The sequence below is a fragment of the Thyridium curvatum genome (genome assembly GCF_004353045.1).
Source record: "Thyridium curvatum strain D216 chromosome Unknown NODE_166_length_17843_cov_94.950892, whole genome shotgun sequence".
In the NCBI taxonomy this organism is placed as follows: Eukaryota; Fungi; Ascomycota; class Sordariomycetes; order Thyridiales; family Thyridiaceae; genus Thyridium; species Thyridium curvatum.
In genome coordinates, this window is record NW_022156921.1 from 1 (window position 1) to 17,843 (window position 17,843).

At 56.0% G+C, this 17,843-nt stretch overlaps 8 protein-coding genes across 8 annotated transcripts; 5 read left to right on the forward strand and 3 right to left on the reverse strand.

Annotated features, from left to right (window-relative positions):
* Nucleotides 1-178: 178 nt before the first annotated feature.
* Nucleotides 179-628, reverse strand: E0L32_012382 (uncharacterized protein; the record flags this gene model as incomplete). The annotated part of the gene is made up of 2 exons (XM_031135217.1): nt 179-370; nt 533-628. 2 exons carry the CDS (start codon nt 626-628, stop codon nt 179-181), a joined length of 288 nt encoding a protein of 95 aa, XP_030998489.1.
* Nucleotides 629-1,178: 550 nt separating this feature from the next.
* On the forward strand, nt 1,179-1,926 carry E0L32_012383 (uncharacterized protein; the record flags this gene model as incomplete). The annotated part of the gene is made up of 4 exons (XM_031135218.1): nt 1,179-1,181; nt 1,272-1,521; nt 1,579-1,679; nt 1,759-1,926. The coding sequence occupies 4 exons, from the start codon at nt 1,179-1,181 to the stop codon at nt 1,924-1,926; spliced, it is 522 nt and encodes a 173-aa protein (XP_030998490.1).
* A 297-nt stretch (nt 1,927-2,223) lies between these two features.
* On the reverse strand, nt 2,224-4,507 carry E0L32_012384 (uncharacterized protein; the record flags this gene model as incomplete). Its single annotated transcript, XM_031135219.1, has 3 exons — nt 2,224-4,004; nt 4,079-4,127; nt 4,469-4,507. 3 exons carry the CDS (start codon nt 4,505-4,507, stop codon nt 2,224-2,226), a joined length of 1,869 nt encoding a protein of 622 aa, XP_030998491.1.
* A 385-nt stretch (nt 4,508-4,892) lies between these two features.
* E0L32_012385 (uncharacterized protein) lies at nt 4,893-5,763 on the forward strand (the record flags this gene model as incomplete). The annotated part of the gene is made up of 2 exons (XM_031135220.1): nt 4,893-5,175; nt 5,246-5,763. 2 exons carry the CDS (start codon nt 4,893-4,895, stop codon nt 5,761-5,763), a joined length of 801 nt encoding a protein of 266 aa, XP_030998492.1.
* Nucleotides 5,764-6,446: 683 nt separating this feature from the next.
* Nucleotides 6,447-7,846, forward strand: E0L32_012386 (uncharacterized protein; the record flags this gene model as incomplete). Its single annotated transcript, XM_031135221.1, has 4 exons — nt 6,447-6,719; nt 6,785-6,996; nt 7,053-7,768; nt 7,821-7,846. 4 exons carry the CDS (start codon nt 6,447-6,449, stop codon nt 7,844-7,846), a joined length of 1,227 nt encoding a protein of 408 aa, XP_030998493.1.
* Nucleotides 7,847-8,055: 209 nt separating this feature from the next.
* E0L32_012387 (uncharacterized protein) lies at nt 8,056-8,490 on the reverse strand (the record flags this gene model as incomplete). Its single annotated transcript, XM_031135222.1, has 1 exon — nt 8,056-8,490. One exon carries the CDS (start codon nt 8,488-8,490, stop codon nt 8,056-8,058), a length of 435 nt encoding a protein of 144 aa, XP_030998494.1.
* A 1,705-nt stretch (nt 8,491-10,195) lies between these two features.
* E0L32_012388 (uncharacterized protein) lies at nt 10,196-11,214 on the forward strand (the record flags this gene model as incomplete). Its single annotated transcript, XM_031135223.1, has 2 exons — nt 10,196-10,873; nt 10,930-11,214. The coding sequence occupies 2 exons, from the start codon at nt 10,196-10,198 to the stop codon at nt 11,212-11,214; spliced, it is 963 nt and encodes a 320-aa protein (XP_030998495.1).
* An 855-nt stretch (nt 11,215-12,069) lies between these two features.
* E0L32_012389 (uncharacterized protein) lies at nt 12,070-15,016 on the forward strand (the record flags this gene model as incomplete). The annotated part of the gene is made up of 6 exons (XM_031135225.1): nt 12,070-12,124; nt 12,182-12,228; nt 12,290-12,353; nt 12,425-12,670; nt 13,352-13,604; nt 13,669-15,016. 6 exons carry the CDS (start codon nt 12,070-12,072, stop codon nt 15,014-15,016), a joined length of 2,013 nt encoding a protein of 670 aa, XP_030998496.1.
* Between the last annotated feature and the right edge of the window lie 2,827 nt (nt 15,017-17,843).

Below are 17,843 nucleotides of genomic sequence, written 5' to 3' on the forward strand. Positions count from 1 at the left end.
TGGTTGCTGGTCAGGCCATGGCTCCCTTCCCGCCCGCCGAAACTCTCAATCGACCCCCCCCCCCCCCCCCCTCTCGCCGCCTTGTGTATTGCCAACTTGCCATCCTCAAGGCCTCGTGTAGGGAGGAGGCGCGCATTGCCGTGTGTGATCAATGCTCCTCTCCAATTGACGCCCGACGCTACCTCGCCACTGCGCCGCCGCCGCCGCCGCCGCCGCTACTACTACTGCTGTCCATCTCGCCCGTCGAGTCGCGCACCGTCTGGCCCTTCTTGTACTCCTCCTCGAGGGCGCGCTGCATGTCAAAGTCGAGCTGGCGCTCGCGCTTGACGCGCTGCTGCTCCATGTCCCGGACGACGCCTTCGTGCATGGCCTGTTGTCGTAAGAGCATGGACTGTTAGCGAAGGTGCTGTATTCGGTGCTGCAACTGAAGGGGGGCGCATTGGCTGCAGAGAAGGGGTTTTCCATGGGAATTGGGAACAGGAGAACAACAAGAGGTAGCGGCAGTGTATGGTGTATGTTTTGTCCAACGTACGTCTTTCTCAAACTTTTGCTGAAAGTGCACCATGGCGATGGTCGTGGCGGCGAAGAGCGAGGTGCCCAGCAGGGTGAGCTTGGAGGCGCGGGACATGGCTGCTGGCCCTTTTTTACTGGGACGGAATTGGAAGCGGAAGAATGGTCGAACTACGCTGTGTTTGCAGGCAGCGCGACGGTCTTTGCAGGCAGCGAGTGAGTCCTTTCGAGAAGGGGAGGAGGATTGGCGGCGATGTAAGTGGGCTGAGAAAGGATGCGAGCGCAACATGCCATACAAAATCCTAGACCAGACCCCGACAGAGGCCGGAGCTCGGAAATTCAGCAGTGCAAGTGAGTGATGTAACAGTTTCTGCCGGGGGTGACCGCCTCGCGTATCTCGTGCCTTATCGATTGAAGGCGGAAGCTGAGAGCTTGAGCACCTGCCCCCACTTGGCGCCCTTTAGCAACTTCGAGGCGTGGACGTACCTGGAGACGGAGAGAGGAGCCTCAATCCAAACGACGCCGTCAAGTTCACCACCCCAGCTGACCCTTTGTCGTGATACTACCTGGCTGCGCTACTCTGTTTCCCGATCGATATCGCTTATATCTCCTCGCTTTTATCCCGACCCGGCGTATTCGACCAGACGCTCCAGAACTAAACCGCAAAGATGGTACGTCCGGACGATTATCCCGCTTAGCTGGTCCCATGACGATGACGGAGGGAGAGGAGCTCGAATAGGACTAACCAACTATCTGCACAGTCTGCCCAGAACTCGGCGGGCATCCAGACCCTGCTCGATGTAGGACACCCCCTACTCTCTGCGAGGACACCCGTATGGTTTGATAGCTCACACCGCGATTCGACAACAGGCCGAGAGGGAAGCTTCCAAGATTGTCCAGAAGGGTACATACGCTCTCCTCCAAACCCCAATAGGCCTCCAGCTAACCATCCTTTGCCTCCTACCACAGCTCGCGAGTGTACGTTCCCCGATACCCCCCACCGAGTAGCAGGTACCGTACCACGACAACAACTAACCCCTAGCCTCGTGGCATGCACCTAAAATACAGTCCGGACGAAGCGCGTCAGGGAGGCCCGCGACGAGGCCAAGAAGGAGATAGACGCCTACAAGGCGGAGAAGGAGGCCGAGTACAAGCAGTTCGAGTCCGAGGTGGGTTGCCATTCTCCACCGCCCCAACAAAAACTCAACCACGGGTCACAGAGTCGCTGACCGTAACCACGAAACACAGCACACCCAAGGCAACAAGGCGGCCGAGGAGGAGGCCAACAAGGAGGCCGAGGCCAAGATCAAGGAGATCCGGGCCGCGGGCCAGAAGAACCAGGACAAGGTCGTGCAGGACCTACTCAAGGCCGTGTTCGAGGCCAAGCCCGAGCCGCCGTCCGAGGTGGCTGCGTGAAGGAGATGACGTGATGGAGAGATGGGAGATAGATGGGGAAGGTGTCTTGAGTGACACTCTCTGAAGGGCGGCCATGATGCCGTGCCTGTCGCTTCGCTGGAGACATGACCCGATACATTGAGGGCATACCCATCGTTGAGCATGGAGAGGGAACAGGATGTTTTGTACAGTTTTATTCTAGACAATGCAAGAGCTGCACTATGACTATCTCTACAACCCGTTCACCATTATATGGGGGTATTTTTCATCATCTGAAACCTTGAAACGACGTGCCAACTCGTCCATCTCCATTCTCTTCTATTGCAAGAACTCCACGAGCGTAGACAGCATCTCCCTGGTCTCCTGCCCGCCCTCGTCCTCGACGTCGATCCCGTCAATCTGCTCCTGCAGGCTCGTCCTCAGCACCTCGAACCCTTGGTCCTGGTCCGCCAGCAAGTCCCGGATCTTCCTCCGCGCGCCGTCGTCCTCGGCCACCAGCCACGCGAGGATGACGTCGATCGTCTGCAGGCAGTACAAGCCCGCGTCCAGCCGCCGCGAGAACCACTCCGCCGCCATGGCCTCCCTGTCTTCCTCGTCCTCGACCTGCCCCTTCTCCTCCTCGATCCGCGCGTCCGCCTCGGCCACGCGCGCCGCGTACCGCCGCCGCAGCGCCCACAGCCGCGCCGTCTTCTCGTACTCCTTCTCGACGAACTTGGCCAGCGCGCGGACCCGCTCGGCCGAGTCGGCCGGCAGCAGGCGCAGCATCCACGCGAAGATGCCGACGAGGTGCTCGACGACCTGGCCCTCGTGCTGCTGCTGCTGCTTCTTCTTATGGCCGCTCATGAACGCCGTGAAGAGCGTCTTGAGCCCGCCGGCCTCGACGACGCGCATGCAGACCTCGGCCGCGCCGGGCCCGGACACGGCGTGGTCGAGCAGGCGCAGGGCCATGGGCCGCGCGGACTTGCCCTCCTTGACCATGATGAGGCAGAGCTCGACGCCCTCCGCCTCGACGAAGCGCGGCTTCCCGGCCTCGGCGTCGTCGACGACGCACGTCAGCGCCTCGAAGAGGTCGGCCACGTACTCCTCCTCCTCGCTGCCCTTCTCCGGGTCGCGCCGGCGGTAGGGCGCGACGAGCTGGAGCATGGCGTCGACGGCGTCGAGGGCGGCCAGGGCGGCGCGGTTCGCGGGCGAGGACTGGGCGAGGATGGCGAGAATCTCGGCGGCGTACTGCTTGTTCTGGGACACTGACGAAGAAGACGACGACGACGACGACTCGCTCTTCTGGATGCGCTGCAGGAGCCACTTCAGCAGGGGCTCGTCCCGGGCGATCTGCTCCGCCGTCGCGGCGCGCGAGCACAGGTTCTCGACGACGGCGAGGCAGTAGTATACGCCCGACCGGTCCGCCTCGTCGCCGTCCTCGTCGAGCCGGCCGAGGTTGCCGACCAGCAGGCCCACGACGTCGGCCTCGAGCAGCGCGTCGGCCAGCGCGCCCCACTGCTCCTCGGTCGCCTGGGCGTCGTTGTCCTCGGCCGTCAGCTCGCCGACGATCTGGGCCGCCGAGATGGCGACGTCGGTGTTGTCGTGCGCCAGCAGCGAGGCCAGCGAGGCGGCGGTGCCGAGGGCCGCGAATTCCGGGTACAGGGCCGGGTGGTCGGCGAGGATGGACAGGGCGCGCACCTCGGCGTCGAGCTCGGCCTCGGAGTCGATGAACTTGGCGGGCTGGGCCTCGAAGCGGGCGCGAAGCTCGGCGTTCTTGTTGATGCGCTTCTCGAGGGACAGGGCGGTGCGGCGCAGCCAGGCCGAGTCGATCTTCTCGGGCGCCGCCGTGTCGTCGCCGTCGCCGCCGTCGTCCAGGTAGTCTAGCACCTCTGCCTCCTGCCGGGTGATGCCGCCGCCGAAGAAGCGGCCGCCCTCCTCGTCGTCGACGCCGTCGTCTTCATCGGGTCGGGCGGGCCCGTAGTCGCCGTCTTCGTCGTCCTCGGGTGGCGGGCGCGCGGGGCCGGCCTCGGTGTCGTCTTCGTCGTTCTCGTCCTCGTCGACGCGAGCGTGGCGGCTCGAGTGACCGTTCGGGGAGAGCTTGGCAGATTTGTAGATCTCGGCTGGAGTAGAGAGAGAGGGAACGCAACGTTAGCTAGAGATAGGGAGGGAGGGAAAAAGGAATGCTCCTGCTTACTCGGGTCTCGGACTGGTTCGAGCTTGCGCTTGCTGGGCAGGCCGGACTTCTGCGAGGCAGTCAGTGAGGTTGCTTTTTTGGAGGCTGTTGTGGCATGCGACGGTGCAAGCAATTGGGTGGGATCCTGACCTTGAATAGCTCGTCTACGCTCGTCATTGTCGCTCTTCCGTGGTGCTTGTGCGTCCGGACAGCGAAGAGCGCGGGAGTGGGAGGGAGGCTGAGGCAGACTGAGGCAGACTGAGGTGGTGCAGAGGTTCGCACAGCTATGGCAGCAGCTCAGCGATCTAGACCCGACTGGAGATGCATGAATTGTGGAATTTGTTGTAGTATACGCAGTAGGTAGTGAGCCTGTAGGCAGGGGATTAATTAGTTACCTACTAGGCTACCTACCTCAAGCACGTATCTTAGTGCTGCCTGACCGTAAGGCATTCTTGGATGCGCACTGTCCGGCTGACTGAGTCAGAGTGGGGTCGCACAGTACCACGCTGCCTGTCTGGGCTGTGCACAAGTCCCATCCATATGTGTAGATTCAAAGCGGCCTCTTGTCCTGCCTCAAGCTGCTTTTCGAATGTTTGACAAAGCCAACGTGTTCTGAGTAACGCAAACCATTCACTAACATAGCTTACTGTGACTCAATCATTTAAATCAACCAGCATACGAATTTATATCTTATAAAAGCTCTCACGAGCAGACTATTTCCGAGTCATCAAGACTGGCATCCGCCATAAATCTGTGCAATTCAACAAAAAACGACTTCACCGCCGCAAGATGGCTCCCACGTTGGTCCTGATACGCCACGCGCAAGCGCTGCACAATGAAACGAATAAGTCTACCCGACTCTCACGAGTGTCTCAGGATATGCAAATGGACTGACATCTCGATACAGGACTATGAGATACACGACCCGGATCTGACCGAACTCGGCCGAAATCAGAGCAAGGAGCTCCGGGAGAAGCTCATCCAGACCCTGCCCGGCCAACTGGATGTCGGCCTCATTCTCGTCAGCCCGATGAGGAGGACATGCCAGACCGCCCTCATTGCTCTAGACTGGTTGATCGAGCAGGGTGTGCCGATACAGGCCCATGCCGGCTGGCAAGGTGAGATCCTACCGCCCTATCCACTTCCTGTTGCTATACTCTATACATCATACCCGGTTCGGCTTGCTAGTTCGAGCAGACGTGAACATATGCTCCCTTAACCCCACCCTTCACAGACAAAGAGCTGCAGCTGACATGCATACCCTCTTAGAAAACTCATCAAAACCCTGCGACACGGGCTCCGACCTCGAGTCACTCAAGAAGGAATTCCCCGCCATCGACTTCTCCCACGTCGACCCGGTCTACCCGGACAAGACCTCCTCCGCGGGCGCCCACTACGCCTTCACCCGCAAGGCCCTGCTCAACCGCGCCCAGACCTGCGTCCGCGAGCTCGACGGCCGGCCCGAGAAGGCCGTCGTCGTCGTCTCGCACTCGGGCTTCCTGCGCCAGGCCATGACGGGCTGCTTCTGGTTCAACGCCGACTACCGCATCTTTGACATCAAGGAGGACGGCGATACGAAAGACAACTTTGTCCTGGAGCAGTGGGAGCAGACGGCCAAGAGCGGCGGCGGCATGGGCTGGAGCTGGCCCGACATGGTGGAAATTGGCGACGGACTGCCTGTCCCGGATGAGGTGCCGCCTCAGTAGACTGACGGCTGAGATTGATTAAGTACAAGAGTAATGATTATGATTACAATAGAAGCGTTAGATCTTGGAGAAATGGCACCCCTTCCTGTGCCGGGTTCATTTGCCTATCATTTCTGCCGCCCTCAATACATCACCATAGTTGATCTTCAGCCTTCTCGACCAACAATACAACGCACCACCAACGGCGGCCTCCTGTTGCGAATCGCATCTTTTGCGTCTCCGATATTCCATAGCCAGCCGGAAATGCAGTCAGGCTGCCTCTGCCCATTCGGGTGATGCCTTGCTTACCCCATCTGCCTTGTGCCGGCCTCTGCAATTGGCCGGCTCAGCCCCCGTGCATGATGAACTGCGGCTCGCCCAGCATCCATTGGCCGAGCGCCCCGGGCCGCCAACAGAGCTGTGCAGTTTCATGCAGAGACACCTCCAATGCTGCGGGAGGTCGTCCACATCAGCAGAGGAACAGCACCCCCAGCGTTGCCTATCTGCCTACCAGGAGCTTCCCCCAAACATGCTCGCCTCACTTGTTTGAAATAAGAATGTGCTGATTTTCCCTCCCTCCTCAGCAACTGTCAGCTCTGACCTGGCCATGTTCGCCTGATCTGATTCTTTTCCAATTCAAGATGTCTTGCAAACACCTTGGGGAGAGTTAGACAGCGCTTACAGATTGCTCGAGGCGAGTCGAAATGCCTGGCTTCACAGTCGCACACCTCCGCGCCGACAGTGACCGTATGCCGAGGAGACATACCCGCCCGCGCTACCCGCACCCGCCGCCTCCGCCACCACCGGGAGCGGCGGCGGCGGCGGTGTCTTGGGCCGGGAGGATTCGGTTCTTGCCACCGAAGCGCGAAATCACCGTCGACTGCTCGTCCATTGCCCTCGACGAAGAAGGCTACGACCATCCTGTTGTGATACTGTCGTCCTCCATCTCGCCTGATGGGAAAGTCGAAGTGCTGACGGTATGTTCAGGCTACCTTGCCTCAGCTTCTACTGAAATCCTCTCTCTAACACTTCCCAACCCAAGGTGACATCCTTCCAGAAGCAGGACCTCCAGGACCACTTCCGCGAGCCCCACAAGCGCCACCTCTGGGCAGACTACCTGCCCATCCACCCGAGCAAGCCGCACCCGACGGATGGACTGATCCTGGAGCTTGCGCCGGGCTGCGAGCCCCTGAGGAAGAACTCGTACGTCAACATCAGCCGTCGCTTGACCATCCCCCTCGACGCCACGAGGCGGTACACCCGGGGGCACGACAGCACGGCGCTGTCGCCGGCTTCGTTCAAGATACTAGCGCAGCGGTGCGGATATCCGATTACCACTGGCGCGGTCGGCGTCCCAGCGCCGCCGCTGTCACCGCCCCTGAGTCCGACAGAGGAGGACATGCTGGCGGTGATCTACCGCGCGAGCGGCTTCCCGCCGCCGACACCCCGCCGGACATCCGAGCCGTCGTCGTCGTCGCTACCCCGGACGCGACCCCCGGCAGTAGCGGCGATGACGGAACCCCCGGCGTACAGCTACCTGAGCCGAATCTCCGGGCAGCGCCAGCCGCAGCGCACGCCGAGGCCCAGCGCCAGCGCCAGCAGCCACCACCACCACGACCAGCGGTACTGCCCTTCCAGCCTGCCCGACGCGTACCCGAGCGACAGCCGCAACGCCAGGAGCAACGAGCGGACCAGCCTGCGCGGCAGCAGCAACAACGCTGCGCGGCTAAACTACGGCGCCATGTCACGCCCCGTCTGGCCGCCGTCGCCAGCTCCTCCGAGGGGGCCTTCTGTGTGGGCCCGGCTCGGGCACTGTCTGCTGCGGGCGGTGGAGGGCACGGCGATGTGGTTCTGGTGGAGGAAGGAGTACATCCTCGCGTGGGCGGCGCTGATGCTCGTGTTCTTCGGGACGGGGTGGTGCGTGGTCAAGGGCTGCCAGCTGGTCAAGGCCGGGTGGGATTGGGTCGCGGCTGGAGTCTCTGGGGCGGCGGAGGGGGTTGTCAGGTGGATCAAGGATGTACTGGGGGTTCGTATATAGGCAGCCAAGGTCAGTTCAGGTGGGCTGGTGAGATATATAGGGGAGACTGTATGCTTCGCTCTATGAGATATACATAAGGTACTGAGCACCTGGGATCCCATTCTACTGGGAGATAGACAACCATTGCTTTGATACGCCCTTTTCGCTTTCCTATGAGAATGAAAGGGGAATGACACCGCTAGCCAGAGAGCAGAACAAACAACGCCTGCAGAATACACTTGATCTTACACGCTGATCGTATCATCTACACAGTCCATGATACCTCTATAGCAGACTCAGTTGTACACTTTGGGCTCGCTCTCGTCCTCGGGAGGCGGGTACAGCCAGCGCAAGAACCCCTTAACGTAGAAGATGGTCTCCATGGTGCCGAAAATGCCTAGCGCTACGATCACGACGATCTTGGTGCGGCGGGTCGCGCCGAGCTGGTCGAGGAGGGTCACATAGTTGGCCTTTGGTGCCTGCTTCTGTTGTTGGCCCTGGTTGGTGATCTGGTTGGCACTGGTGTTGGTCGATTTGTCTGGTGCGTTGGGTTGTTGTTGTTGGGAGTGGAGGGCAGGTCGGGTACTGAAGGAGCGGTGGATCTGAGATGATCTCGTCGCGGAAGGCGCAGCCAAGTGACGAGGGAATGTTTTGGGGTTTATTGGCTTCATGATATGGGACGTCGTGCGTGAAGCCGCGATGCCTCTAGTGAGGGCTGTCGGCAGGGCCATTTTGAGGTTGATGTAAGTCGTGTTGGTCTCCGTGGTCTAGTGCGACAGAGTTGGATGATAACACCGACTAAGCAAAGGCAAGTAATGTGATTCGAAGAACGATCAAAAAAGTAGAAGACATATATGGCGAAGAAAATCAGAAAGAAACACGACTCTTTTTATACAATGTTGGGGCATTGAAGCTGAGGGATGACTCCCGGACTGTTCGCGAACTCGTAAAAGGCCCAATCCGGCAAAGCGTTGCCCAGTGTGTGCCCCGTCCGTATTTATTTCCCAATACAGGCTAGCACCCGCTCAAGCATGATACAAAGACACGGGAGCTTCTCGCCTTGAGATCCCGATTTCTTCTCGAGACATCCCGGTCACAAGTTTTGCTGCTGAACATAGGCACTCAATGCGCGTCACTGGGTTGACATCATCTTGACTAAGGAAGGGTATGTTGTTTGTTTCCTGGGTCTCCAGCACGGCCACCTGTGCCTGTCCCTGCTACCCATCCTCCTCCCACCAACTCAGAGAGTCGCAAAAATCGAAGAAAACACCCCTAGCAAAATATGCACAGATACAAAGACAGATCCACAACTTCCACCGTTCAATATGGAAGACCCCCGGCGTCGATGCACCCAGTCGGCACGTCCCTGTTGCACCGCGACGTGTCGCCGCAGTTCCGGACCAGCCGCCACCTGTTCATCGGCGTGCATACGAACCAGTAGCACGCGCTGACGAGGGTCCTGTGGTCCTCGACGCCGTGAAACCACTCATACCGGCTCTCGTTGCACTCCGGCACGTCGCCCGAGACGTTCTCCTCCGGCACCGGTGTGGCCGCCACGCCGAGGGCGGAGGAGAGGAGCAGGGTTGCGGTGAGGAGAGGAAGTTGCATTGTTTTTATTTGATACCCTGTCGGATCTGATGAGTAATTATCACTGATGATGTTGGGGATGAACCTGCGATCGGCAATGAACTTACAAGCCTTTTTTTTTCTTGACAGGGGAAAGAGAATGGTCCGTGACTGATGAGTTGTTTAGGGCAATCGTTTCCACCGTTGGTTCGTGGGTGCCGTCGGTCTGGGGACCTATAAGTACATTTCTTGATGTGAGATGTCATTCTATTTGAACAAAGCACTCATCACGAAATGGCAAGTGACTCCGCAGATACTGCGACGTGTTGACTGATGAGTCTTTGTCACTTGTCAGGTGGACTCGAGCACCCCAACATCACCACAAAGGAGTGACTCGGCAAGCTAAAATGGTGAAACGTCAAGGACTGCAACTGATGAGGGCACGACTACAACGCCGGGCTATGACTCCATTGATATCTTGCCCAGATAGAAGGAAATCGCTGGGGCACGACCATTGCAAGGCGCGAGGCCCTGAGTATGGTCCTACAACAGGCTTCAGTGATCGACCTCTGCTCAAATGGGTTGATCGGATGATGCCGAAGTAGAGAGAGAGACAGATCGCTGACAAATACTGTGGGAGAATATTACATGATTACGATCCAGTCTATCAGTAGCATGCTGTCACCGGCCGGCGCGTCATGCTGCGGGCCACCGATGCTACTTGCAGTGTAGGTGAACCTCGTCGGCGCGGATATACTCAGGCTTGTAGACAGTCTTCAGTCACTTATGTCCACCCTTCTCAGGGCACAAATGTGCATGCTGGTAGAAGTGGAGCCATGGCAAGTGAGTGCTTAACTCCAAATCCGGGGCATGGGCTTCCTCAACTTCACATGGCGCCCCGAAATCACCCCAGACGAGCAGGCCTTCGCCTGCATGAAGGCCGCCATCGCCGGCGGCGCCACCCGCTGGTCCACGGCCTACGCCTACGGCCCGCCCGACAACCCGGGCGCCGGCCTGCAGCTCCTGGGGCGCTACTTCGCGCAGCACCCCGAGGACGCCGCCAAGGTAACGCTCTTCGTGCGCGGGTGCATCGCCGGCGCGCCGCCGCTGCTGCGGCCGGCGACCAGCCGCGCGGAGGTGCTCGCCAGCGCGGCCGAGTGCGCCGCCCTGCTGGGGCCGAACAAGCGGATGGACATCTTTGGGCCCGCGCGCATGGACGACGGGAATGTCCCCGTCGAGGAGACGGCGGCGGCGCTGAGGGAGCTCGTCGGCAGGGGCGAGGTCGGCGCGGCGGGCCTGTCCGAGGTCAGCGCCGAGACGATCCGGCGGGCGTGCGCCGTGGTGCCGATCGCCGCCGTGGAGGAGGAGTTGTCGCTGTGGAGCACCGAGATCCTGACCAACGGCGTGGCGGAGGTGTGCAGGGAGAACGGCGTCGAGATCTGGGCCTATGCGCCGCTGGGGTACGGCTTCCTTACGGGCCAGATCCGGAGGTTTGAGGACATTCCCGAGGGGGACCTGCGGAGGATGCTGGGGAGGTTTCGCGGGGAGGTAAGCATTGCTGTCCCACGTTCATTCACTCATGGAAGTTTCACTGATGTGGTTAGAACTTTAACAAAAACCTGGATCTCGTGGACAAGGTCGAGGAGTTTGCGGCTCGCAAGGGCGTCAAGCCTGCTCAGCTGGCTCTGGCTTGGGTGCGCGCGCATTCCGAGGTCGGCAACTGCGGCACCATCATCCCCATCCCCGGCACCACGTCGCCAGCCAAGGTGGAGGAGAACTGCAGGCCCGTGCCGCTCTCGGCGGAGGAGAAGGCCGAGCTAGACAAGATCCTAGCGTCGATCTCGGTCGTCGGGCACCGTTCCGTCCCGGAGATGCCTGAGATATGCTAGACATAATGTGTCTCGGCAGAGCCAATCTCCCTGATGTGTCCTGCTCAGCTGATGCCCGCATGGGCGCATGGGTCACGGGGATCATCATGGTGAAAGTACACTCCTCTTTCTAAAGCATCTGGTCAGACGGGCGTCACCTTAGAGGCGACCAACACGTTGCTTCTGAACGGGATTATTCCCGAGCGTGACGCGATATATGATTCCTGATTACCTCGCATATTCGATCATACCCGGGATGCTCTTGACAAATTGTCGTCGTAGACCAGTGAAAAGAGGCACAGCAGGGTTGATTACAACACACATGTCGAGGAACTTAGATATATACCAATCGATGGTTACATGTCTATCTGCCAAGCTCACCAGGCTCCAGTCCCGGCACTGAACATGGACCGCCGATATCCACCGATCACGATCACGGCGAGTATCTAGAACTTCTGGGTTGTCAACAAAAACATGACGTCTCCCTAGTTCATTGCTAGACTCGATCAAACTTGCTAGATCCGGCAGTGCCCACTTGGCCGGTCGTGCGGGAGCTGCTCAACCAGCCATTCATGTGGTTCAAAAAAGCAACGGAGGCGGGGCTCACGACGTGATGCGTAATTAGTTGATTATTCAACACCAAAATGCACGCAGAACTGGGGCCAAGTCAACGCCCCATGTACGCTACCATCCGTGTCCCCGAGACTAAGTTGTTGCGCTATCTAGATCTATTACGCGGAGCATTTTCACCAGATACAAATAGTGCTGTTACCCCGCGGCATAAATGGCATCCTTCGAAGACCAAGTCATCTCATCAACTCCAGTTGCAGTATCATTCTCATTCACTTTCGAATCACACGTTCCACAATTGAAACCATGGCCGCTCTTCAAGGTAGCTGCATGTGTGGCGAGATCGCCTACGAGAGCTCAAGTAGGTCAACTGGTGTGAGAGAGGTGTGTTGACCTTGTCGCTACTAATACAGCCTAGGCGAGCCCAAGGTGACTGCTCTCTGCCACTGCCTCGACTGCCAGAAGGTAAAGCTCAGCTCCGCAGTCATTATCACAGTAGGCAACTTTTGCTGAAACTTCGTTCCAGTGGACTGGTGGGCCGTACACTTCCAACGCCGTGGTCCCCGAGGAAGCGTTCAAGGTTACCAAGGGTAAGGCTGGCGGACGTGGATGCAGGAGCTGCAAGAGATAGAGGTACATGAGCTGAAAAATGATGAACTAGGAACCCCAAAGCACTACGACATTACCGGTGCCTCGGGTAAGAACAATCGCCACTTCTTCTGTGCCAACTGCGGCTCCAGCCTCTTCACCAAGCTCGACATCATGCCCGGAGTGGTTGTCATCAAGGCCGGCGGGCTGGACAACGGGAAAGCCAGTCTCGACAAGAAGATCGACGTCGAGTTTTACTGCAAGGACAGGGTCAGTTATTTGGGTGGTATTGACGGCGCCAAGCAGGAGCCTGCCTTTGGTTAGATTCGTGCCTTATATTACCGATAGTCTTTTCATAACTTTGTCGTGATGAATGAAGTACCGAATGATGTATCTCGTCTTGATCCGTGTATTCTGAGATTGCTTCTTCTGTTAGGGTTTGGCCGTTTGGCACGGGCAGAGTTAGCAAGCCCTATCAAGCTTTGTCAATGTGGGAGCTTTCTCTCACTGCAAGGACAAGCCTCCGTTGGTTTCTCACCATGACACGATGTTCCATCGACGCATGGTGTAAGCACCAAAGTTGACTCCGGCAGAGCTGGAGGTGTACTTTGCAGTCAAACTTGGGAAACTGGACGAAACTACCTAGTGCACACATTATGCAGGTGTGTATGATGCTAATCCCGCATCCGCCAGCCGCCCCACCTCCCTCCCCACCGCCTGTGCCTGGATCTGATAACGCGTGCACCGCCTCAGCACTGCACAAGCACACCCTTCATTGAAGCATACAACACACACACGTCGATCGGCACAGTCTGGGGCCAAGACCATGTCTGCATCGCAGACCTTTTTCTCAACGCCGGATCTCTTACATTCTCTGCGTGATCAGGTATGCGGCCGTGGCCCCGAGAAAAGAGGTGATCTGATTGTTGACCGAAATGCCCAAAATGCTCTTCACCACCACAGGTTGCCACGCGTAAATCCATCCGCCAGCTCTGTTTAGTCAACAGGTCCTCCTACAAGATCTTTTCTCTCAAGCTTTACGAAGAGCTATGGATTGGCTACGGGGACTTAACAGCGCTGGCAGAGATGCCTGAGGATGTAGCGCGCCCATCCCGCCTGGCGAATCTCAGGATTCTCAACGTCGCTGCCGCCGACGCCGCGCGGAAGGACCTTTATGGCGACGAGAGCAAAGAGGTCCAGAGCAGGGCCCTGGAGTCTCTGCTCAGGCAGGCAGCAGGTCTGCACACCTTCAGGTGAGCGATGGCTGTTTCTAGGGAGTCTAAAGACGTGTCTCCGAAAGCTGACCGAAACGTCCAGGTGGAAGGGCTCACTGATGCCGACTCCCTTCATACGGTCACTTTACGAGGCTTGCCCGCGCCTCCAATCACTACTGATAAGCGCGCACCATGGCGATGTCGAAAACGACGCGCCTCAAACTACGAGCAGATCAATAGGAAGAACCAGTCTGGCCTGGAGCTTCTCCAACCTCACCTCCTTCTCCTACCACCACGCACAGGGGCCAGCCGAGCGACCGCCGCAGATCGTAATTCACATCTGCAAGACCTCTCCCCTGCTTACTCACCTCTCGCTCTCCGCCAACGAGATCGTCATGGACCAGGGCGCCCACGACCGTCTGCAGCACCTCTGCGTCCAGTACCAGCAGGCAGGAGGCACACCGCTAAAGCTCAAGTCGCTCGTCCTCGGCGAGTCCATGTACCTCAGCAAGCCCTCGCCCGCGTTCCCGCAGCTCACCTCTGCAAGGCAGTACCTCTCCATGCTGACGGACCCATCCTACCTAGAGGCCCTGCGGATCTGCACCGCGGGGCCCTTCCTCCACCTCAAGCGCGGCGTCATTGCGACAAGGGACGTCGTCGGGCCCGAGGTGCTCCCCAGGCTCCGCCTGCTGGGCTTCAGCGAGTCCGACTTCGCCACACTCGCCTTCCTGAGCCGCGAGGTCGACAGGGCCTGGCTGTCGGGCCTGGCGCTCGCCGTCGACACGCACGGCCAGGAGCTCGTCGGCGTGCGGTTCAACCGGTCCTCCGTGCTGCTCGACCAGTTCGTGGGGCGGCGGCCGGACGGCTACATCGCCGCCAACCACCGCGAGTGGTACCCGCTGGCCCCGGACGCGGCGGAGTGGCGCCTGCGGCCCCGCGGGCTGCTGCTGCCCGAGCTCGGCGCCCCGGAGGCCTGCTACCTGCCCCTGTTCGACTCGGTGCGCGTGCTGGCCTTCCGCGTGCTGGCCTACCGGGAGGACCTGTTCAGCGGGCTCGAGCCGTTCGCCGACGGCCTCCGCGGGATGGAGGGCTTGGAGGCGGTGTGGATCGCCCTGCTGGGGATTCCCAGCGGCAAGGACGAGAGGGCCGTGTCGTTTGCGCGGCGCCTCGTCGCCGCGGCCCCGGAGGGAGTAGGAGATAGTGGCTGTAGTCGTGGCAGGCTGAGGTATATCTGCCTCGACACTGCCGCGGGCGCGACTGCCTGGAGGATACACTACAACGAAGGCGGGGAGGTGGTGATGGAGGAGCTGGATGAGGACGAGAACAGAGATGCGAGGCCCCCCGAGTTCGACTGGATCGCCAGGAATCGGGAGGAGCAGATGGAGGAGCACCCGTACTCCAACCTTGAGAGATGGGGTCTGGTGCAACCTGCTGTAGTTGAAAGCGACTGATCGAGGCGGATTGGGCCAGTCCTGGGCTGCGACGCATGAGAATCCTTGAGCCGCTAGTCGAAGGATTCCTTCCAAGACGGCTTCCAAGTCTTCTCGATCCGACATCAGGAGCCGGCACCCGATGAATGTCACATTGCAAGCGCGGGAGGAATAACCACTTGCGTGGCGTGGTTCACGTTTGCCAAGGTGAAGGACCCCGGAGGAGTTTACTGCTACGGGAAGAGAGCAAGGGTGAAGGGTGTGCCAGCCCAGCTGGGCCGTGTACATGTCGGTCGCGGCGGATCGTCGCTTACTGTCCCCAAAGCTCTTGCTGCCTCGAGGGATTGGGGACCCTTAATCGATCAGCATTCATTCTCGGCCTGCTCCCGACGGAGAGAGAGCGAGTGCCACAGGGTCAAGAACATTCCAGGCCCGGGATACTGTAGTATCCGGGACGATCAAGGGCACACCCAGAGGATCAAGATCATCCTTTCACGCACACGCACCCGGCAAGTCCTTGCCGCGAGACCAGGGAACTGTGCCTTACCCTGTGCGTAGTATTAGGTGCATGCCACCTCAGCGCGCAAGGCTGAACGATGTATTAAGTCAATCTCTGGGGTAGCAGCCAAGAGAGGCATGGGAGGTGACGATAGAGTGGGCAAGGCGAATTTCTTCATTATATCCATATGTAAGGTCCCAAAACCAACAAACGCGTGCAGCTCGAGGCATTTCCCACGACTCGACCGTCTGTACAGCAGCAGCTTACACAAGCCCCTGCCTTGGTTACGTGCATTGATTAGTTCGATATTACCTCGATATTATTACGCTTCCCGCTTCCCACCATGGGTGTCTAATTTACGCAACCATGCTGTTGGCGCAGGTGGGCTACCGTCGCATGCGTCTTGACAGGCTGCGGCTGGCTGGCTGTTCTCGAAGCAATAGAACCTATCTATGGCCAACTCTCCGATGTGTATTTTGTCTTGGCCCCGGGGATGATCCCCGCAGATGCCTAGTGTTGGACATGTACTCTGTGTGTAGGCATCCTCCAAGATTGGACGGATGAGATGTGGAATCAGGATCGGTCTCACATCGTCCCAACCACTGTATGTGTCATTGTTTTCCCCTTCTTGTTCTGGCATATTGCCAAGACTGTCTAGGTTTGAAGATCAAAGGACAAAAAAAGAGAGACCCGATCGGGGGACTGTAAAAAAGCGATCGGGGGACGGCTTTCTCCACAATTTCCACACCGCCATTATTTTGCCGGTTTTTCAACACGCCCAATCTCCACCAAACACGAAACATAACAAATGATCAATTTCAAACCACTATGACGGCCGCCACATTAATATATATCATTAGAAATTGAAGCTCTTGAACTTTCTTAATGATATCTGCCTAATTATTAATTTAAAATAGATTTTAAATTACTGTCCCTCTTTAAATTATTAAGTGATATCAATCTCTTGTCTTTAGCCTTCTAGCCCTTTAATAATCTTACTACCTCTATTCTATTAAACTATAGTCTTTTTATAACTATCTATTATATTAGTAATAATCTTATAATTAAATTAAATAATTAGACTAAAAAGAATAGAGTTGCCTTTATTAAGATAAGGTCTTTAAATATATAAGATAGGCTAGCTATAAGAATTAATATTAGATATAATTAAGGCTACTTTAGGCTATCTAGAGTTATAATATAAAAGATATATATATTTAAAGAGTTTAATTATCTATAGAAGGCTATAGCTAAGATATTAAAGAAGAATAATTATTAATAGACTTTTAAGGCTATTTATAATTATTATAACTATAAGCTATCTAGCCTAATTACTAGCTATTAAGTTTATTAAAGAATTACTTTTAAGATAGTAATAATAATTATTATAATATTTAAAATTACTTCTATTTAACTATATAATATTAAGCTAGCTCTATAAGAGGCCTTCTCTAATAAGATCTTTCTTCTTCTTAATATAACTAATTTTTAATTATGCCTTTAACTTAAGGCTCTAGAGGGCTATATAGCTATATAATATCTTCTTAAGTATCTTAATAAGACTGGCCTGCTATATACTATTTAATATACTGATAATAATCCTTATTAGCTTATAGTACTTTTCTAGAGCTATCTCTAGGCTCTATAGATATAATATTAGTTTCTAATAACCCTATAATATAATAATACCTATAAAACTAACTACTATAATATACTTCTCTTTTAGATTATTAGTATAATTAATATAGGCATTAATTTTACTACTACCTTTATCTTTATTAATAATAAGTAAGAAGAAGATTATAACTAGCTAGCTAGCTAATTAGTCTACTTCTAGACCTCTTATAATATCCTAGCTCTAATAATTATTATTACTAACTATAAGATATTACTTTAAAAGGCTCTTAAGGTAAAATATCTATTAATTTAACTATAACTCTATACTTTTTATATTAATAAAAATATAATTACTAATATTAAGAAGAAGTAAAAAGACCTAGAGGACTGCTATAAGGCTATTATTAATATTAATAATAAGACTAATAAAAATAAATTTAATAATAAGGCTATTAGACTACCTATAATACCTCTTTTATATTAAAAAGACAATAAGATATATAAGCTTAAGACTATTAATCATCTTATTTATAAGAATAATAACTTTATAGGGCCTCTTCTATTAAGCCTTCTATATAATTACTTTAAGGTCTACTTACTATAGATATGTCACGAAACCAGCCGCAGTTACCGCGGGGCACCGCCCCAGACGGGCCGCAGGACTGGCCGGCAGAAAACCACACACCGCCTGCCCGAAACGGCGTGCTAACCAGTGCTCAGTTAGCAGCAGTT